The sequence below is a fragment of the Chelonoidis abingdonii genome, chromosome 3 (assembly GCF_003597395.2).
Source record: "Chelonoidis abingdonii isolate Lonesome George chromosome 3, CheloAbing_2.0, whole genome shotgun sequence".
In the NCBI taxonomy this organism is placed as follows: domain Eukaryota; kingdom Metazoa; phylum Chordata; order Testudines; family Testudinidae; genus Chelonoidis; species Chelonoidis abingdonii.
In genome coordinates, this window is record NC_133771.1 from 114902840 (window position 1) to 114925920 (window position 23081).

General features: G+C 42.6%; 1 protein-coding gene across 6 annotated transcripts in view; it reads right to left on the reverse strand.

Moving 5' to 3' along the window:
- SHPRH (SNF2 histone linker PHD RING helicase) overlaps positions 1–23081 on the reverse strand; it is a 130446-nt gene that overhangs the window by 75135 nt on the left and 32230 nt on the right. For 5 of the 6 annotated variants that reach the window (XR_012655560.1, XM_075064025.1, XM_032794597.2 and 2 more), the window contains 8 exons: positions 18400–18478; positions 17536–17686; positions 10751–10856; positions 9893–10149; positions 8727–9407; positions 3562–3813; positions 766–844; positions 6–169 (listed from right to left, as the gene is read on the reverse strand). Coding sequence is in view for 5 of the 6 variants with exons in the window: in XM_075064025.1 (XP_074920126.1) it covers positions 6–169; positions 766–844; positions 3562–3813; positions 8727–9407; positions 9893–10149; positions 10751–10856; positions 17536–17686; positions 18400–18478 (1769 nt within the window). In the remaining variant the exon portion in view is untranslated. Of the gene's footprint in view, positions 1–5; positions 170–765; positions 845–3561; positions 3814–8726; positions 9408–9892; positions 10167–10750; positions 10857–17535; positions 17687–18399; positions 18479–23081 lie in introns of those variants that run through there. The other variant, XM_032794618.1, reaches the window with a different exon arrangement.

Here is a 23081-nt window from a genome sequence, read left to right on the forward strand (position 1 = left end):
TTTACTTGATCAATCACGTCCTTCTTTGCTGATCTCCACATTATGTTTGCAATTAGGTTGTAGAGAGGCTGAGGATTTTTCCTACAGTAAGGTCGATACAGAAGCTGATCCCACCAATGTTTGACCCAGTAAGGATCAACTCCAAGAAAAAGCACTAAGCCATATAGATCTGATAAAAGAAGAATATTACTTTACTGTATGCTATTTTAGAAAGCCACACCAAAATAAAAAAAATTCTAATGTCACCAGGTTTAAAATACTTAAGGCTTAAATCACACAAGTAGCTTCAGTTCATCACCCTTCTGCAGAAAACAGGTGAAACTCCATGCAGTTTACTGTGCGCTGTGGTCTTTCAGCTGAGACCTTAAATATCAAGGTCCTGTCTGTTCTATATAACTTTAAGATAGTATGACACTTTCCACAGGAGTTAGAGTTTTCCCTACGATCTTGTTTTTGTTTTTTAAAAAAAATATTGCCCTCCATCATTATTTTGCAACCTGCAACGCACAATTGCTTACTGCCTACCATGCCAGCAGTGGTTGCAATTCAGCAGAGTTTCACTCCTTCAGTAGCATCTTAAGACTATGACAAAGAAAATCAGTTAAGACTTACAATCTATAAGGATTCTTCTCTATGAATATAAAATATCTACTGCAGGAATCTAAGATAGGAATATCAAAACTGGCAAGTTTAGTTGTCTCTCCTGGAGCCCCAATGCATCAGAGAGAAAAAAACCACAAGACTACACTACTACACAAAGCTTACCTTCTAATCCTCGCTGTACAGGAGTGCCACTGACACACCAGCGATTGATTCCACTCAAACGGAGTGCCATTTCTGCAGCCTAATGAGAAAAGATAGGAATAGCAATTAGTAGTTTTTTCATGTTTTTCTACAAGAGCCAAGAAAAAGCTCACTCAGTCTGAAGAACCATGACTGTATGTGTCAGCCTTGCAAAACACTACTCAGCAGACATGCCAAACCCACAAAAAAAAAAAAAAAAAATAAATGCAGAAGTTAGGCTTGTTTTTGGCTTACTTGGCTTGTGAATTGCTTGTTGGCTAGTTTTTGGCTTGTAGCTTGCTTGGCTTGTAGCTTGTTGATTTTTTTTTTTTTTAATCAGCTCTTGGCAAGCAGGGGCGGGGGGGGCGTAAGCAGGGGCAAGGTGGGGGAAGAGAGTCAGGGGTGCACAATGGGCCAACCACAGTCCCAGACTGCACACCGGAAGGATCTAGTCACAATATAGTGTTGGGGTTCTTATGGATTGGACTTGTTTTGAAATGGTATTAGCTTGATTTTTGGCTTACTGTGAAAGTCAGGGTGCTTATTTACCGCCTGAAAGTTGACAACAGTGCTACTCACCTAAGTTGCCTGTGGAGGGCAGTATTTTTGATTGACAGGTAAGAGACAGTTTTTTCATTAACATTGTAGCGATGAGTGATTCACCCCTGTGGCGCCTCCTGCTGGTTATGTCTCGGAATTAGCTCCTCCAGCCTCCAGAGCGCCCTTTGCAGGCCAGTGATCTGCTTTACCACTGGCCCCCCATGTCCCTCTCAGGACCCTGGTGCCCCTTTAACTGGGTGCTGCCCCCTGGTAGTATCCCCACAGTTCTGGGTCTCTCCCTCCCAGGAGAATCCCCACCCACTATCCCCACTTCGCCCCAGTCTTGGCTACTGCCCAGTCTCTATCAAGCCCCCGCTCACTGGGGCAGACTGCAGTATAAGCCACTCAACACTGGCAAAGGGGTTCAGACCTGCTGCCTTTGCCTACCCTTAGGCTGCCCCGTTGCAACCCTGCACCTATTCGGCTAATATAGTTAGGCCTGCCGCCTGGGGCTTATCAGGCCAGAGCTCCCAGCAACTCTGGCCCTTCCCCAGCCCTGCTCCCAATCTAGGTGTCTTGCTTAGGTCCCAGCAGCCAGGCCCTTCTCCCTCTACAAGCAGAGGGAGACTGACAAGGATTCTGGCTCACAGCCTCTTATAGGGTCCAGCTTGGCCTGATTGGGGCATGGCCGCAGCTGAGCCTACTTTCCCTAATCAGCCCAGGCTTCTTGCCCCAGCCACAGCCCTCTCCTGGGCTGTTTCAGAGCAGGCAGGTGTTTACCCTGCTACAAACATCATAATAAAGGATGGACAAGAAGATACTGTGCCTGGGCTGATGAAGAGAAACATCAGGGTCATTAGTACAGTAAGAGAACTTAGTAACTTTGTTTCCACAAACACAGATTTCCCTACATGTGTGGCAACTACAGCATCTGCTTACATATAAAAGAAAGCAGCGAAGAGTCCTGTGGCACCTTATAGATTAACAGACGTATTGGAGCATGAGCTTTTGTGGGTGAATACCCACTTTGTCGGATGCATCTGACAAAGTGGGTATTCACTCACAAAAGCTCATGCTCCAATACATCTGTTAATCTATAAGGTGCCACAGGACCCTCTGCTGCTTTCACAGATTCAGACTAACATGGCTACCCCTCTAAAATGTAAAAGAAAGGAACTGATCCAGAGCAACAGGTCTCAGATTGCTACCTCTATAACCCTTGCATGTTCCAGATAGAGTTTGCTGTAAATATGGTCTTGACTTTCCTCGTTTCTAGCTGTAACTCCCATTAAAAGACAGCTAAAATTACATTAAATACTTCCCTGACATTACTTTTACATGTAATCAAATGATGTATTTGCCATATGGATGCTAAATAATAATTTGGGCGAGTGGAAGTGATACACACTTATTAAGACATTCACACTAGGGAAGAGTGAGAACCCCAGTACTACAGAAAACTGATATAAAGCAGAACTGATACATCTGTGTTTCTCTCCTCACACATGCACGCGCGCACACACATGGAAGGGCTCTAGTATGTATATATAGCAGATTTATTATGCTTTTATTTATCTAAAAAACAAATGGATCACTTGACAGCTGATAAGCTCTATCACAGATCTAATTCAAACTGGATAAAGTGTTTACAACAAGGAGGTAAATTAACTCTGTGTGTGTGTAATACACATAAATCAAGGGATAAATTGTTATGCGAGTAGGATTTTCTGTTGGCATTTTTATCTCCCTACCTTAGGCAACAGGATGGACAAATGCTAATTAAAATAATCTACCTCTGCAAACTGCTAGGATGAGCCTGAAGAGCTTCTCGAGTCATTGCTGACTGTTTTATAGTTTCTAGACCTAAAGGACATTTTAATGCCTGTAAACCATGTCACTCAACAGGCTAGTGCATTCTTTGAAACTATCAAACACTGTATACAACATGATGACCTAGTTCTTTAAACTGTTGGTATAAATTATGTAAAATACTTTTTGAGCTAGATACACATCATCACAGCCTGCCAAAACTCCAACGGGGAACCATTTAATAGTAAATATCTCCAAGAGGAAGCAAATCATTAGTCACTTCTGAAGAACAGATTACAAGGACAAGTTTATGTTTAACACACATTAAGAGTCAAGAAGCAGCTTTATCTTATTTTTTTCTTTAAGTTACAATAACCTTGTCAAACTTTTTCAATACAGGCATGCTTCCAATTCAGGAGACTTCCTCACCTTTGCAGTGGTGCATTCAACCATCTGTGCTTCATCTAGGCAGATCCTCCACCACTCTACTGCTACTAAGGGACTTGGGATGGCCATATACCGCTTCTGGTTCCTGAAACGCCGCCCATCTTCACTGTTACTATGAGGGATGTCCACGTAGTTCAGCTCAGTGCGAAGGACATCATAAGTGGTGATGACTACCTCCTGCTCTGCTAACATGTGAGGCTGCAAGAAGCCATGTTTCTTCACACCTTGATACACCTATACACATTTATATATACAAATGTGAGAGCAAAGACTGAAGATAAATATTTTGTAACAAAGTTTAAGAGCTCTTTATAGTTTTATTGAACACACACTTAAAACATTCTTTGCATAATGTAGTGCCAGTTCATAAAAATGGCTACTAACCTTTTCGTAACTGTTGTTCCTCAAGATACACTGCACATGTCCATTCCACATGAGGTGTGCATGCATCACACACACAGTTGCCGGGGAATTTTTTCAAAAAACTGAGTGGAGAGGTGACCTCGTTGGGATGACCACAAGGAGAAATGCTTTCACTTGGCGAAGCAAGTCACTCCAGTAGATGATTTCCTACTATCTAGCAATACCTGGCAGACTTGTTCTGAACAGGCCAGCTCCGCTTCCATGGAGCTTCCACACAGTCAGGTGGAGGTTCAGGTGGAGCAATTGGCTGTGATCTTGTGAAATCAGGTCTGGGAGGGGAGGGAGCGGCATTGGGTCACTACTGACAGACCTGAAAAGGTGCCAAACCAGTGCTGGTGTGGCCATGTTGGCGCTATAAGAATAACCTTTTCTCTATCCTGCTTGACCTTGAGTAAGACTGTATGCATGAGAGGAATGGGGGGGGGAACACACAGAACAGATGCTTTGTCCAATGCAGCAGGAAGGCATCTGTAAGCAAGCCCAGGCTGCACCCACGTAGAGAGCAAAACTGCTGACACTTCCTGTTTTGCTTGGTTGCAAACAGATCTCGGAGGGGAATCCACCACCACTAGAAGATGGTCTTGACTATACTGGGGTGAAAGGACCACTCATGGTGAGAGGAAAAAGACCTGCTGAGGTGGTCTGCCAGATTGTGCCAGGCTCTTGGAAGGTGAGAAACTTTGAGGTGAATCGAGTGTTTCACACAGAATAACTACAAGCGAATGACCTCTTGACACGGGGGGCATGTCCCTCCCTGCTTGTTGATGTAAAACATGTCTGCCGTATTGTCCATAATGACTCACTCAACCTTGCCTACAATCTAGAGTATAAACACCTAGGTAAACCACTCTGAATTCTCTGACATTTATATGTAAGGAGAGTTCCTCCTGGGACCACAGACCTTGAGTTCTGAGTTGCTCAAGGTGAGCTCCCTAACCTAGCTCGGATGCATCCAAAAGGTTAGGGATACTGATAGTCAGGGACTGATGACGGGAATGCCCACCAAACAGGAGTCCCTTCACCACTCTAGAGAGGCGAGGACCTGGGTGGGAACTGTAAGCACCGAGTCCAAATGATGACGGCTTGGCATGTATGCCAAGGCCAGCCACACTTGAAGGGGTCTGAGGCACAGTCTCATAAGAGGTACTATGTATGTGCATCTGGCCATATGATCCAATACACTAAGGCAAAAAACAGGTTGTCAAGGAGAACAGAGTTTGCCACAAGGCTTTAAAGTGGTCCAATAATGGCCTTGGGGGAGGGGGGTGTCACCTTCCATAGGCTCACAGCAGACAAGGTATGAACCAGGCTGTGGAAGGACTAACTATCTCCACTTCCAGCCCAAGGTTCGAGGCGACTCTTTTCAACAGCTCCTGGTGAGCTACCACTAAGTCATTGTGTGGGAGGATAAATACACCCCGAACACTGCCTCATCTGGGTGAGGAGGAGGAAGAAGAGGCCTGCACCAGTAGGGGGTCCTCTTCCTCACCTTTTGCACCAACTGGGTCCCATAAATCTAGGTCCTGATGCTTGGTACCAGAGTCCGTGTCGGGTGCCAGTCATATGGATGGGCGCGCTTCATTCCGAGACTACCGATTATGAGCATCTGAAAGAGGGCTCTTGAATAGGGAGAAACCCCAACAGGTTCCAAAAAGGCCATTACGTCTGCATAGGTCAGTGCCCACTGTCCCAAGTGCTTGGCAGTACCCCTGTACATGGGTCCATTGACTGGTAGGGCTGCCTGGGAGGGAACTGGCTGTGGCTCCTCAAGTGGAAATATGACTCCACTTCCACCTCCAGTGATGAGCCTTCCTCCGGGGACCATGAAGGGGTGGTATACATTGGTGCCAGGGAGAGAAGACCTGCACTGGGGCAAGCAGAGATGGTTTTCCTCTAGAAGGTACCGAGGAGGCTGGTACCAAACTGGTGCTTGGGCCACATGCTCCTTTCTACTCCCTGGTATTGATGTCACTGACTCCTGTACCGACTGTGACAGTGGCACGAAAAGCCATGTCTCTGGTCACAACCAATGCCTCCGGGGTACATGGTACGGCAACTCCACTGGTACCACATTGCCCCTAAAAAGCAATGGGATGGCCCGGAAATCGACTCAACGAAGCCTGCCTATGAGGCAGAGTTGATGATGCCCCCCTCAGAAGCAGGGGCAGAGGAGTGGCCAGAAGCCGTCTCCACTGCGCTCCCCGTGCTTGACCCTCTTCAGAGTCAGGGAACGTCCCCTCTCGGTCAGCTGCTTCTCACGTTTTTTCTTCAGCACCAGTGAAGGAAAATGGTGCCAAGAGTCTCTCATGGCAGGAGGAGCACTCTGTACTGACTCTGAGGTACTGGGTGCTGAGTTGGATCAGCTTAACTCCGAAGAGGGACAGAGCGCTGACTCCATCATGAGGGACTTTAAGCTGACCTCCCTGTCCTTCCTCATACAGGGGTTGAAGTGTCAGCAGATTTGGCAGCAGTCCCTGATATGAGTCTCTCCGAGGCACTTCAGACAACTGAAGTGAAGGTCACTCACAGGCATGGGCTTGAAACCCAGGGATCAAGGAATGCCCTGGCACTGGGGGCAGACAAAACTCCACTAACAGAGTGAGAAATGCCAACTAACTACATAAAACTAATCTACAACAGTCCAAACTGTGAACTTAAAGAACTAGGACAGGGAAAAGGACTAAAATAAGACCACTGAGTAGAGTTTGCTGAAGGAAAAGGAGGTGTTCCAGTGACTATCATGGGCAGTAAGAATGAACTGGAGGGTGTGAAGCTAACAGGGCCCCTTATATCAGCACACAGCACAAGAGGCTGCTACAGCCAGTCCAACAGATACCACTAATGGGAAAAATTCTCTGGAAACTGTGCATGCAGCAGGCGCATATCTAACATGGAATGGACATGAGAAAGCACTCAAAGATCATTTGAACTCAAGATTATTATTAAATTATACAATGGAAATGAAATTGGGCCTCTCAGCTGATTCCTTCCCCCTCAAGGGAATAAAAGGATTTTGGTACTTCATACGACAGCTGTATTTAAGCTTAGCTGCTTTAACATGGATTTAACATCCAGCAACATTATGGAAACAACTGTTAAAACATGCACCTTTTTTCCTACAGCAGAATATCATGATAGAATAGGCAAAAATAGAAACATGCAGTCAAAAACCTTTAGGAACAGGAACAAAGTGTGAACTTGAGTAGACTATTATTTATTTCTATCCTCCAAGGAATCTCCAAGATGACTTAATGGAACACATAGAATGGACATGAAAGATGGTGGCAAAAGCACCAACAAAGTCCATAAAACTCCTCTAGTGACTTTCCACCAGAAGTCTTATAATAAAAGTATTTTTTTATTATTTATTATAACAGAATGTGTGTATCTGTCTCTCTTTTACCTCAACATTTTCAATACGATCCTTTGCGAAGCATACAGCAGTTGAAAGGGGAAAAAAACCTAAGTTCATAAGATAAATTGAGGCCTGTAACTGATGTATTTCACAATGTTAAAATGTTACATCTGCAGGAAAGTGCAATAAATATTGTAAACTTAAAACAATATGTATACTTTGAGTACTTAAAAATATTAACATTGTTAGATTTCAGATTGTACATGCCATACTCCTAGAATTTAACCAGATACTGTAACAATGTATATTTTCCAGTTTCCCTGATCTTATTTCCTGTGTCTTGTGCCACAACAGTCTCTGCCAACCAAGAGTAACTGCAGGTAAAATCCTGCATAGCTTCTGTGGCCCCAGGATAGAATATGTTTAGTCACTCTATGGTGACAGGGCATATACAATCTGTTTGGTATGTGGCAGCTGTGAGGGGTTAGATTGCTCAGTGCAGACAATCTTAGGAGAATTTAGCTGCCAAATTCTAACCTCCAGGAAACACATGCAAATTGAGATTTTTCAGAAGTTTATAACTAGGCCAAATATGGGAGAATTTTCAGATGGATGGTGAAATGCACAATCCTGACACAAAGGCCACTCTTCTGCCAAATTTGGTTTATGTCTTATGTTCCTAAAAGCTCACACTTTAGGGTTTCAGTCAGCCACCTGCAGGGGTCAGGAAGGGATTCCCCCTCTCTTCCCAATGTATTCTGTGGTGATTTTTGGGCTCCCTCTTTTGAAGCATCAAAGATGGCCATGGCTGGACATCAGACACTGGATGGGATGAGAGAGTGCTCAGAGGTGGCTTCAGGTGCTTAACTGGTTGGTTCTTACCTCATACGCACAAGATATAACTGATCACTATATGTGATGCTGGAAAGGAATTTCCGCCCAGGTCAGATTGACAGCGACAATGGGGGGTTTTTTTTTGTTTTTGTTTTTTTGCATTCCTCTGCAGTGTGTGGGTGCAGGTCACTTGCCAAGATTTATCTGGGTGTATCTCACAATTGTTTTCCTGCCACTGCAGCAGCTTTGGGCATTGGTGCCCCTCAGTCACTCCTATTCTCTTCCTGTGACACATAATGATCTAGTCTTCTGTGGGCTATATAATATGGTCTAATTTCAGTTATTGAGTTTAGTGGAGAGGTGCTAGGTGGTGTTGGTGGCCTGTACATGAGGTCAGACCAAATGATCTGGTGGTCCCTTCTGAACAAACTCTATGACTCTATAAACCCACTGGTAATTGATGGAACAGGAAAGTTTGTTTTCCTCCTCCAATCTATGAATCTAGGTATGAGAGGATGAGATGAAATCATCTTACCAGGACTCGAAGGGAAGATGATCTCACATGCCTGTTGATCTCATCCACCCACTGATGACAGATGGAACTTGGAGAGATTATCAGAGTGGCTCCTGTAGAAACTGGTTTCATTGCTACTAGGCAATGGGGACAATAAAAGGGCTTAATCTTCAAGTTTTCCTCTTTGTAGTTTACACATTCAGCATGCTGCCATAGGTGGCACTTCAGGCACTGCACACGGGCCTTATAGTCAACCAAGCCAAGCTCACCACAAATGCATTCAAAACGATAGTCAGAGGTGTTGAATGGAAAAATGGAACTGGCATGCTGTATGACACTGCCAGCACGTTCTTGGGAGTCTGAGGACTGGTCCTTTAGGACTTCCATGTCATCTGTATTTTTACATGCACTGAGGACAGGACTGGTGGAATCACTGGACATCAGGTTGCCTTGCAAATCAGCAGACTCCAAGTCTATAACTCTTGGCTGAAGATTTTCTTCTTTTATGCAAGTCTTTTGGCCTGTCTCAGACTTTTTGTTATTTTTGCTAGCTGTACAGTAGTCATGCTCTTCTGCAGGAATGTCCACCAGCCGGAGTGGTTTGACTTTTTCTGAAGATGTGACCCTACTTGCTGATTCTTTGGTTTGAGTTTTAGCATTAGGCAAAGATGTCTTCTGAATCCTTCCAGGACTCCTTGTTGTCTAAAAAACAAAAGTTAATTTTAACTGACAATTTTTTTTGTATAGCCACCTTGGGAGTAAACTGTTAACATTACATATATCTTCTGGTTTGGGTTGGGTTTTAGGGACCAAGTACTCAATAGTTGTTTAGGGTTTTTCAATATGTTTCACAGGCCTCTTGGTCATAAAACTGTAACATCTGCCAACCCTTAGAGCAATGTCCTCAAAAATTTATGAAGGACACAGTGAAAGATTTTAACCCCAAAACTTGACCTACTTTGGGTTTTATTTTTTCTTCTTTTTGGTATAGTCTATATATTATAATTCTTTATTTTTGCTTTCAAAGCAAATGCTTCAGGTTTTCGTTTATCATAAAGTCAATATCATCAAGCAAGCATTAACGAGGAGTCCTTTAAACAGCATCACTCTGGCAGCATGTAATTGGCAAAAATAAAACAGCTCCATGCAACATTTGCCTTAATTGATACTTTCAACTCTCATTTTACCTGTTTTTTGGTTCTCTCATGCCTCATTTGTTCTTTGTAATTCTTCCCCAACTTGAAAGATCCAGCCAGACCATGACCTTTAACCTGTTCTACTACTTGCTCTGCAATTAGTTTTTCCAAAGTTCTTTTGAGAAGACGCCGGTTTCTCTGTATGTCATATCTATATATGGCACTGACATACTTAAATATTGCAGTGATGGAAGCTCCCTTCTTCACATTCATTTCCTTGACAGCTGCTAATATCATCACCCGTAAGCCTACACGCAGAACGAAACTATGGTTCAGATAAAATGAAAAGTTATATGGGAGAAAATGTATTTATGTAGTTCTGTAAATGCCTGCAAGTGAATTAAAAGCTGCAAAAAAACCTAAGATCGAAAACAGAGTAAGCAGTCCTGCTCAAGCTAGTCTTGCAGACCATTACTTTTCAGTCAACATATTCAGTACTGTCTAAGAGTACACATAAGAGTGGAAACAAAGAAATCTTGTTTTTATTAACAGGGATATGCAAGTACAGTCTGGTCAATAAACCATCTTGCCAGAATGGTTCTACTCTAGGTAAAGCTGTGCTGCATGGAGTTCTACAGTACAGCTCACAGCTGGTTTTACTTTAAAACAGTAAAATGCTTTTATCTTTAAGACAGTTTATTATGGTTTATTAGTAAGGACGATTACAGTTCCTAGAGAGCAGTGCTATATTCTTGAGGAAAACTATACCTCTGCATCAGAGATAAGGCCATCAGTAAACTGCTCCCCTCAAACAAATCAGGTGCAGCCCTTTCGCTCCTGGTAAGTTGCCAATACAATCTCAATAAGCAAACTGTTTTACACAAATGTTGTCTCTCCATGAATACTTACTGGGATACTGTACTTTCTCCTTTGACTTAAGCTCCACTTTCTTTGTTTTTTTCTTTTTATTTCCTTCAGTAGGCTGGGGTGGAATGAAGAAGTTCACCAATTTACCCTAATAAAAACAACACTCAATAACGGTAGGAGGACGTATATCTGTGACATAATTTTGAACTGTTTTATGAAATAAACATTTTCAAACAACAGACTAGCAAAAAGCATTTTTTACTTCAAAGTCATCAGTTCCTCACTAAATCCGTTCACAGGAATGCAGGAATTACCATGCTGGATCAAACCCAAGGTCCATCTAATCCTTGTGCCAGATGCTTCAAAGAAAGATGCAAGAACTTCATGGTAGGCAGATGTGGAATAATCTGCCCTCCACGTTAAGTTTCAACCTGATCTTTAACAAACTCTGAAGCATAAATTTAATAGTTCTTCTGAAACTGCTGCTGTTATTAATAACTCTGGACATTCTTGATATCCATATAAATATCTAATCTTTCTCAATTCTTGTTAAGTTCTTAAACACCACAATTTTCTGTACAATGAGTTCCACGGTTTAATTATACACTGTATAAATAAGTATTTCCTTTTATCAGCTTTGAAATTCTCAACCTTTTAATTTCATTGAATGTAAACAAGACACGAGAAGTCATTCTTCCGCTCTACTCTGCGCTGGTTAGGCCTCAACTGGAGTATTGTGTCCAGTTCTGGGCACTGCATTTCAAGAAAGATGTGGAGAAATTGGAGAGGGTCCAGAGAAGAGCAACAAGAATGATTAAAGGTCTTGAGAACATGACCTATGAAGGAAGGCTGAAAGAATTGGGTTTATTTAGTTTGGAAAAGAGAAGACTGAGAGGGGACATGATAGCAGTTTTCAGGTATCTAAAAGGGTGTCATCAGGAGGAGGGAGAAAACTTGTTCACCTTAGCCTCTAATGATAGAACAAGAAGCAATGGGCTTAAACTGCAGCAAGGGAGATTTAGGTTGGACATTAGGAAAAAGTTCCTAACTGTCAGGGTGGTTGGACACTGGAATAAATTGCCTAGGGAGGTTGTGGAATCTCCATCTCTGGAGATATTTAAGAGTAGGTTAGATAAATGTCTATCAGGGATGGTCTAGACAGTATTTGGTCCTGCCATGAGGGCAGGGGACTGGACTCGATGACCTCTCGAGGTCCCTTCCAGTCCTAGAGTCTATGAATCTATGTCCTTATTCTTCTGATAGGAGACAACAGAAACTTCTTATCTACTTTCTGTATACCATTCATGATTTTATATACTTTTATCATGTCCCTTTTTATTCATCTCATTTCTTAGGTAACACTTCCAATCTTTTTCATCTTTCTTTAAATGATAATTTTTTTCAGGTCCCTGACCATACTAGTTCTGTAATATTCTTTTAGAAATGGGTATTTCAGTACTGCATGCAGTATTCCAGGCCACACCACTGATTTACATAAAAACATAATATTTTTTGAATTATTCATCATCCCATTCTTTATGCATTCTAACATCTTGTTAGCTTTTCTAACTGCCGCTGTACATTGAGCTATCTATGATGCTCAGCTCTTCTCTTGAGTTGTTTCAGTTAAGTGAGAAAGTGTATGAGTACTTTAATTGATACTGGATTTAATTTGCCATCATGTTGCCCAATCACCTATCTTGTTTTGCTCCCTTTGAAGTTCCTCACAATCTTCTTTGGTTCAAACTAACCTGAAAAATTGTGTGTAATCTGCACTCACCCCTTTTTATATAATTAATAAATATATTAAACAGCATAGGACCTAGTACATAAACTTGAGGGTCCCCGCTGTTAACCTTTTGTCATGACAAAAATAGATCATTTAATCCTACTCTATGCTTTGTCTCCTAGGGAGCTTGTCTCTCACCCTACGTCTAATCAGTAGCCTCTTGTGTGGAACTTTGTCAAAAGCCTTTAGGAAGTCTAAATAAAATTATGTCCACTGGCTCTTCTTTAGCCACCACCATATTGACCAGCTAAAAGAATTCTAAGAGATTAGTAAGACAGTTTTCCTATGCACAAACCATATTAGTTAGACTGTATCATATCATGACCTTTCTAGTTCTATATTATTTTATCTTATTTCATCCAGTTGTCTAGGTACACATTTAAAATTTACTAGAATATAACTCCCCAGATCATCCTTAGAGCCTTTTGAAAATATAGATACATTTTCTACCCTCCAATTCTTAGGAACAATGGCTGTTTATAATTAGAAATTGCACATTTGTTAGCATCTCCATCACTTCATACTTGAGTTCCTTTCGAACTCTTGATGTATCATCAGGGTCTCATGACTTTCTGCTTTTTAATGTGAAAGATAAGGTGGGTGAGGTAATATTTTTTATTGGACCAACTTCTGCTGGTGAGAGAGGTAAGCTTTTGAGCCACAAAGAGCTATGTGTGGCTCAAAAGCTTGCCTCTCACCCCAACAGAAGTTGGTCCAATAAAAAAATATTACCACACCCATCTTGTCTCACTAATATCCTGAACCAACTCAGGTAAAACTACACTGCTTTTTAATTTATCAGTTTGCTTCAGCACCTCTTTTTCTGATATCACTATCTCCAAGTCTACACATAAGAATATAACAACAACGATATTGGGTCAGACCAAAGGTCCCTCTAGCCCAGTAGCCTGTTTTCTGACAGTGGCCAACGCCAGGTGCCCCAAAGGGAATTAACAGAACAGGCAATCATCAAGTGATCCATTCCCTGTTGCCCATTCCCAGCTTCTGGCAAACAGAGGCTAGGAACATTATCCCTGTGCATCCTGGCTAATACCCATTAATGGACCTATCCTCCATGAATTTATCTAGTTCTTTTTTGAACCCTGTTATAGTCTTGGCCTTCACAACATCCCCTGGTAAGAAGTTTCACAGATTTACTGTGTGTTGCATGAAGAAATACTTCCTTTTGTTTGTTTTAAACTTGCTGTCTATTAATTTCATTTGGTGGCCCCTAGTTCTTGTGTTATGAGAAGGAGTAAATAACACTTCCTTATTTACTGTCTCCACACCAGTCATGACTTTATAGATCTCTCTCATATCCCCCCTTAGTCATCTCTTTTTGAAACTGAAAAGTCACAGTTTTATTAATCTCTTCACATACGGCAGTCGTTCCATACCCCTAATCATTTCTGTTGTCCTTTTCGGAACCTTTTCCAATTCCAATAGATCTTTTTTGAGATGGGGCAACCACACCTGCATGCAGTATTCAAGATGTGGGCATACCATGGATTTATATAGAGGCAATATGATTTTCTGTCTTTACACACCATCTTTATTAGCAGAAAACAGCAGATCTAGAACAAAAATCGCCCAACATTCTCAGCAGTGAAGATCAATAAAAAAAATTAGCTTTTCAAGTGTCCCCATCTTTCTTAATTGCTCCTTTGAATTCTGGTCATCCAGTGAACCCAATGATGTTTTGCAGACTTCTTGCCTCTGATATATACTTAAATAAGCTCTTGTTTATTTATATTTTAAAAAAAATCCTAAGTGATTTGAGCTTTGAAATCCATTCTGGCTGTAATTTATGCTCCTGTTTATTGGCTTCACTTCACAAAAGGTCAGATTTCCAAAGTTTGAAAGATTTGTCTTTGGGTTGAATAACCTGTTGTAACTTTCCATTTAGTCTTCAAATTATTTATTTGTATTACCTGAGTGCTTAGAAGCCCTAATCATAGACATTGTGCTAGGTGCCATACAAATACAGAACAAAGGACAATCCTTGCTCCAAAGAGATTACAATCTTGACTTACTCCTTACCTTCATGGTCCCCTTTTTGCTCAGCAGTACACACATCTTGCATCAAGCCACCTCTATGGATTTTACTTCCTTTAGTTTTAATTTTAAGGACTTTTTGACTAAATCGCTCATTTTGTTGAAAATTCTTTCTATAATTTTGCATCACTTTTTGAAGCAACACTTGCCCTTTAGATGTTTAACCTAATTATATATTGTGATCACTATTACTTAGTGGATCAGCTACTGTCACTGAATTAACTTGTGCGTGTTACTTAAGACAATGTCAAGAGCAGCCTCCTCTAGCGTGCTTCAGAACTAGCTGTCCTAAGTAGCAATCACATAAAGCGTCAAAAACCTGTTTCTCCAGACTGTGTCTTGCTAGTGCCACTTGACCAGCGGGGTAATTGAAATTCCCCATTATCATCATTTATTAGATTTTGTTGACTCTGATCTCTCTCAACATTGTGTATCCAATTTCCTTTTCTTGATCCAGAGGGCAGCAGTGTGCCCTACTATTTACACTTTCACAAACTGGGATTTCTATCCCTAATAGATTCAACTGCATGGTGCTTTTCATTCATTATTTTTCTCTCATTAGATTCCATGCAATTCATTAGACATAGTACTACTTCCCCTACCTCTTTGGGAACGGCCATCTTTCCTGTATGGTTTGTAACCAGGTCTTACAGTAACCCACTGGCTTTTGACATTCCACCACATTTTTGTAATGCCTGTTATATCAAGGTCCTGGTCCATTGCAAGGCATTCTAGTTAACCCGTTTTTGCTTTTAAACTTCTTTCATTTAAAGCTTTTAATTGTGAGTAGATGTCTGTTTCTATGTAACTCCATAATCTGACATTTTACTGATTTTACAGAATTTACATCTGTGTTTTTATCCTGCTCCTGTTCTAGTTCAGTTGCAATTTGCATCTTACCCTGGCAACTTCTGAAGGCAAGCTCATAAAAATCAAGACATTAGAAATCTGCTTTTGCCTAATTTTTAAGCACTGTGCACCTCAGCACACTCACTACACAGTGCACACAGCACAACTAGGTGGCAGCAGCCAGCAAGAGCAAGGCACAGAGCCAACCCCATGGGCAGGAGGAGAAGAGCTAACCTGAGCCTGGGAGGTTGGGTTTTTTTTGTTTTTATGACCCAACATGACACTTGCAGTCGGCCCCACTGATTTTAGGATAGGTTGCAGGGTTCTACATTGTTTTAATATTTGAAAGAAAACAGGTTGTTACAGTAAGTCTTTTAGATGGCAAGATTCATTTCACAACGTTTTAATATTTGAAAGAAAATAGGTTGTTACAGTAAGTCTTTTAGATGGCAAGATTCTATGAAGAAACATATGGATAGAGACCTCTAATATTTTTAATGAAATATATGCTACTGGGAATTATATGATTATGAGAGACTAATTTCACAGATATAGATTGCAAGACAAGTGCTTCTAACAACAGCAGGGCCCAGATATTCCTGGTATGATGGCTGACAGATTTCTTCACCAAGCAGACACCAAACCAACTAGATTTGATGCCATTTTAGATTTAGTATTGGTAAGTGGCAAGGACCTCAAAGAAGAGATGTTTGTCGAAGACAGCCTTAGTTTGATTGACCATGAGCTAATTCAGTTTAAACTAAACAGACGGATAAACAAAAATAGGTCTGCAAATAGGGTCGCTGACTTCAAAAGGGCAAACTTTAAAAAAAATCATGGGAATTAGTTAGGGAACGGGACTGGACTGAAGAACTCCAGGATCTGAAGGTGGAGGAGGGTTGGAATTACATTAAGTCAAATTCGGATGAAGATTTCTAACAATCAGAGGAGTGAAGTTCTGGAACAGCTTTTCAAGGGAAACAATGGGGGCAAAAAAACCTAACTTGTTTTAAGACTGAGCTTGATAAGTTTATGGAGGGGATGGTACGATGAGATGGGCCACATGCCATTGTAGGCAATCTGTGACTGCCAATAGCAAATATCCCCAACGGACTGAGGTAGGACAACAGAGGGGGAAGGCTTTGAGTTACTACAGAGAATTCTTTCACAGTGTCTGGCTGGCAGTTCTTGCCCACATGCTCAGGGTCCAACTGATCACAATATTTGGGGTCAGGAGGGACTCCCCCCAGGCCATACTGACAGAGACCCTGGTGTGTGTGGGGGGGAGGGGGCGGATTGGGACTCGGGTCACTTGCTGGTTTAAATTAGAGTAAATGGTGGATTCTCTGTAACTTGAAGTCTTTAAATTGTGATTTGAGGACTTCAGTAACTCAGCCGGAGTTTGTGGGTCTACTACAGGAGCAGGTAGGTAATCTGCTGGCCGGCCACAAGGCAGGCAGGGACGTGCTAGCTGCTGCTTCCCACAGCTCCCACTGGCCAGGAAAGGCGAACCATGGTCACTGGGAGCTGCGGACAGCCGTGCATGCTGACGATCAATGTAAGCAAACTGTCTTGCGGCCCACCAGCAGATTACCCTGATGGGCCACATCCGGCCCATAGGCCGCAGGTTGCCCACCATTGATCTAGTTAGAATGTAATATACAATAGAATGTGGAGGAGTAAATTCCCAACACACAATGTGCCAAATTCTGTACACAGATGAATGAAGATATCCCAGTGAAGACTACGTAATGTGCGTGCATGCATACAAGGCCACAATTTGATCTGTTTTCTATAAGTCTCAGTTAAAATAGACTTTACCTGGAATCTCTGCACTTTTACCATCCCTTTTTCTAAAAAGCAAGCTAATAAAGTAATTTGCCTACAACTGAGACTTTGTTCTTCATTCACATCAATGACAAACAATACAAATTGTTCCTCATAATATTTTTGTACTGTTCTCCTATTCATATCACAAAGGACCACATGCTAACAGACAAAAACTATTTCTTTCACTTGCACAGCTTTTCATTATAGACTTTGCCACACAAAAAATGACAGGTAAACACCAGGAACATGCTTCACATATTAGAAGTACTTTAATTGTTCCCAAAATCTACCATAGTTCTCTCACCTCAGGTAGTGTCAGAACATCTTGTTTAACATCTCGTCGGGTGTGTGTCAGAATAAGAGCCAGTACCTCTACTGTCTTTCCAAGACCCATCTCATCTGCCAGGATTCCTCCAGGCCATGGAGGCCCTGCAACTGGGTGTTCACGGATAATACTAAAGATTAAAGACACACCCAAATAAAACTTAACAAGTTACAAACTAGTGTGACCAGAAGAGTAGTGTGTGTTCAAAGTAGCAGAGATAATGAATAATTTCTGCAAGTTATGTATATAGAGAGAAATATGCACCCGTGTTAAAGAAAATTGCTTTGGTGGCTATGTTTAACAATAACTTCCATAATTTTCAAAAAAGATTAAGATAAACAAAATCTGCATAAAGCAATTATACACTACAGTGCACAGATTTACTTCTTACAAAATTCATAATTTGTTAAAGCAATACTAAACAGTTGCTGTATTGATCTATTTTCTTGTCCAAAGATCAATACAAAAATGAAAGTTTATACTGTCTCTTTGCTGTAACCTTTAAAAACCTGGAACACAAAATTGAAGAGTTGTCGCCTCCAAATCATTAATTAAAAACAGAATAAATCCGTTACTCCTGAATTAAGAAAAAGAGTTCCTACAGCAAATATACTGATACCTTTAATCTACAATTTACTTCTCCCCACCATGCCTCACATTTTCTTCTTTCATATTAAAAATATCCTACAGCTCTTATTCTGTATTCGCTAACTGAAAAGGCATAGTTGTTACTTATCCAATTCTCTTCATGTGAAAATTTCTAACAAAATTTTCACAAAGTGCCATGTTTAGGTGCTGCCAGGAACAACAGTGTTCCCCATACAAAACAAAATGAAAACTCACCAGCCAGTAAATGGATTATAGTAGAGTTTTACTCCATCTGGAGTGATGACCTCTCGCCATAGAAAGTGTAGTGTGTTTTCTATGGAGAAGGAGACCACATGAATATTACAAGATTTTTCTATCAATAATATAGTGCTTAGAACTGCTCAGCATTATTATGACATTTAAACACAAACAGGAACCAAAAACTGGAATTATCTTGCCTGTAACTGGAAGTTCTTTGACATGTGTGGTCCCTATCTGTACTGCACATGTGAGCATGTGCACACACCATATGCCCATGTCCAGAAATTCTAACAAGCAATATCCATTGCCCCGCAAATGCACAGTAATTCTTCTCATGCTCCAGACTGAGGGTGTAAGAGGAAGTGTGGGCTAATACCTCTCTAGTTCCTCCTCTTACCGCAAATCCAGTAGGATCCAAACAAGAAAGGGGACAGACAGTGGGTAACGGAACTCAGACAGGGACTATACATCTCAAAGAACTTCCAGTTACAGACAAGTAACCTCCATTTCTTCTTCAAGTGCTTGTCCCTATGTGCGTTCCATACAAGTGATTGAGAACCTGTATTTGGACTGGAGGAGGTGAGGGAGACAGAGTAGCAAAGATGCTTGAAGTACTACAGTTCCCACAGCACTGCAGAGGACTAAACTAGCATGTAATGTTTTGTGAACATGTGAATGGAACTCTAGGTAGCCACTCTGCATATGTCCAGTAATGGTACTTCCTACAGGGATGCTGTAGAGCAGTATCCCCAAATTTTGGGGCATGCCTCCCTACGAGGGTGTGGAGGAACATGCGGGGGCGGAGAGGAAGAAGGAGGAGATACAGTGGGGCCCAGGCCAGCCCCCATGTAGGGTGTGGAGGGAGTGCCACCCAGCCCTGCTCCAACCCCAACCAGCTCCGACTGCAGCTCCACTCTATCCCCAGCCGCAGCTCCAGCCACAGCTCCGCGCCATCCCCTGCTCAACTCTGGCCCCAGCCATAGCTCCACTCTTCCCCCTGATCAGCTCAGGCCCCCAGCCACAGATCCACTCTGCTGCCTGCTCCAATCCCAGCCCAACTCTGCCCACATTCCCTCTCTGCCCCCAGGCCAGCTCCAGCTCTAGTCCCAGCTCTTCCCCCATACCCAGTTCTGTTCCCATCTCCGCTTTCAGCCCAAGCTCCTCCACTGAGCCAATTGTGCAGTAATGGAGGGAGTGCAGAGACAGATTCCATAACTGGTAATGAGGGCAGGGGGAGAAGAGGGGTGACAGGAAAAGTTGGGGCACCAGTGCTATAGAGGCACTTTGTGCTTTCATGGTGGAGGAATATGTACTAATTGACAGCTCGCAGTGATGCACCCAGAAATCCATTTAGATACTCTGAGAGGATATAGCTTGTTCTCGCAACCTTTTTGCTATTACAACAAATAATCTTTGTGATTTTCTGATTGATTTGGTCCTCTGCAGCTAGAACACAAAGGCACATCTGACATTGAGGGAATGAAGTCTTCTCTCTTCAGCAGCGGCATGGGGTTTCAGAAAGAAAACAAGTAAGTAGATAGTTTGGTTGTCATGGAACTCAGAAGTAACTACGGGGAGGAATTTAGGATGGAAGTGAAGGAAGACCTTTCCCTTGTGCAAAACAGTACATGGTGGGTCTGTGATGGGGCTCCCATCTTACTCACACTTCTGGCTCAGCTAATAGAAACTAAAAATGCAACCTTCATGGACAGGTGGGACATGGAAAATGTTCCCAAGGGAAAGAGATCTTGCTCTGCCCTGTTATGTAAAAGGCTGTGTGGTGACCTTGTCTGACATTACTTGGGAATGAAAAGAATGAATGAGTGGAAGAAAAGCCCTACATGCCAGGCATACTGCCCTCACTTCCAGTAGACTGATGTGCAGTCCTGTGCCTCTTGTGGATCCTGATACTTGTATGGCGTGTTTGTTCAGGTAAACACCCTAACCCAAAAAGGATCCATCTATTATGATGGTGACACGGGGGGCAAGTGTGATGAAGGGGACAGCTATTCTTACTCAATCCAAGTTCAACCAGCAGGTAAAAGAAGCGATAGTGGGAACAGTCTGGTGTTGATGTGATCCATGCCTGGTGAGTAGATTTACCAGAGTCAGGCTGTAGACAGTGTAGATGAAGCCTGGAAAATGGCATCACAAGTTCACGTGGCCTAGAAGAGAAAGGCACACCTTGACCAGAGTCTTCGGTCTGCAAGTAAACTGTGCTATCAGATGGCTTGTTACGTGAAAACTTTCCATGGGGAGAAATGCTTTTGCTCCCATAAAGTTTATCATCTTTGTGGGTGTATTAAAATGGACTTTTTCTTTGTTCCTGCTCACAGTTGCCGATCTAACCTCAGGCTGGAGCAACCTATTAGGAGTCAGTCGTTGAGATATGGGAAAACTATTTTACCCCGACATCTCATTTGGGCTTCCAACGCAGAGAAGACCTGGGTGCTATAAAACGTCCAATGGGAAGGGCTCTGAACTGGCAATGTTCCTACCCCATTAGAAACCGAAGGAACTTTTTGTGGGACAGATTAATATCTGCATAGAAATAAGTGTCCATGTTGAGAGCCACATCTCCTAGGAGGGGATTATTGATGCTAGTGTAAGCATCCTAAATTTCGATTTTTGAAGAGGTTCAGTTACCAAAGGTCCAGAATGGGTCTCCCCTTCTCCATCTTTTTTTTTGGGGGGGGGGGGGGAACTAAATAGGGGGAATAGAACTCTCTCTCTTTTGATACCAATGTGGCACTTGGTCTATTGCCCCTCAGAAGAGGAGGGAGTTCACCTCTTGTTGAAAAATAACCTCATGAAAGTGGTCCTTGAATGGGGACTTGGAAGGAAGTTTGTGAGGCGAGAGGAAGAGAAATTCTATGAACTCTCTTTGGTGGATAATTTCTAAGACCCCGAACTGTGCGTCATGATGAGTCCCAATTGTGGGTGAAAAATTAGAGAGGGCCCCAAAAGATAAGGGGAGGTAACAGGTGGGTGGCATCAATAGTGGTGGGTCGATCTCAGCTGAAGTGTCAAAAGTAGCCTTTAGTGGATGGCTGTGAATGGATAAAGGTCATGGTAGCAGAGGTGTCTGAAAACCAAGGCCTCTAAATTCTCTGACATTTATGACGGGGCTCAGCCGCATGCAGGTGGTACTGGAATCTCCCATCGTAGGCAATACGTGAAGGCTGGTTTGTTTTAGTGCACCTTGTACAACTGTAACCCAACGAATGAAGCGCAGACGCATTTGCACATGTCTGGCCACATGTTTTTGCCACAGCCTGCTTTCTTCACTGATGCTTCTCTTTGGCTTTTTCTGTGCTGATATTCTTGATGGCTTTAACCGCAGACCAGCGGGTCTGCTGCCATCCTGATCAACTGGCAGCAGCAGCTTCCCATGTGTTTGGATTGACTTTGCTAGTTTTTAGGTGAGTTTTGAGAATGTCTGTACATCATTTTCATTGGCCTCTCAGTGTACCCGTTCTTGTTTTCCACTGTCCATGAAATATGGCTTTGCAGAGTCACATAGCATCCATACATACAAGGTAATCAGCCCAATGAAGCTGCACTTGTTTGATTAGGGATTCAACACTAGTCATGCAGCACCGGTACAGGAATCCAGTGGTTGGTATCCTGTCAGACCATTTATTACTCTAGTTCTTTCAACTGCCTGATACAGAGTGCCCGAATCAAAGGTCCAGAACAGGTCTCCACCTTCCTTTTTTTTGGGGGGGGGTGGGGTGGAGAACTGAGGAATAAGGGGAATAGAAGCTTCTCCCTTGATACTGTGGTGAGACTTGTTCTATCGACCCTTGCTGCAGGAGGGAGTCCACCTCCTGATAGCAGAATGTCTGTGGAGGATATGGCCTTGACCTATACACCTGCCTCTGGCGTTTTCTCCTTGGGCCCAGGGTGTCAGTTCCCAGGAATTGTATAGTCTTTCCATGAGTGAAGGGATTCATCCTTTTTCTTAATGAACAGTTCAACTTGTTGAAAGGCAAAACCTGTATGGTGTTCTGGAACTCCCTTGAAGCCCTGAGGGGCTAATAACTATGCCAGTGGCTAAGCCCTGGATGAGTGGTCCATTGCAGATTGAATTGATGTCTCTGCCACTTATTTGCCATCCTCTATGAAGGACTGAAATTGGGCTCTGTCCTCAGGAGGAAGCTTGTCCTTGAAGTCATATTTTGCTGACAAACCCTGGTAGATACTGATATGGAACGGCTCTCTCCATGGCTGCCTGTACCACCAGGAAGTTGAGTGATGGGAGGGAGAAAAGAAATTCAACCTCTTTGGTAGAGATAAAATAGCATCTCTGAGGCATCTTAGGCACAGGGGCCCATTAAACTGGAGTGCATCAGGCCACTCTCACTGGCTCCATGATAGCCTCATTAACCAGGAGCACCATCTTGCTTGGACCTTTAGGCTACAGAATAGCTGGTGTTGGAGGTCCTGGACCTTCTTCACTGGTATCTGGAGGTCACTGACTATCCTCTGAAGTAGCTTCTGGTACTGCCTATAGTCACTTAGCAGAGACAGTGAGGATGAAGATGAGACTCCCCTCAGCACCTGCAGATCTGGATCATTGCTGTTCTCCTCATACTCTGATGGATCTGGTGGATGCCAAGTAATGGAAGCGTGGTACAATTCACGAATGGATCTTTTCCTTAGGGGTCCATAGG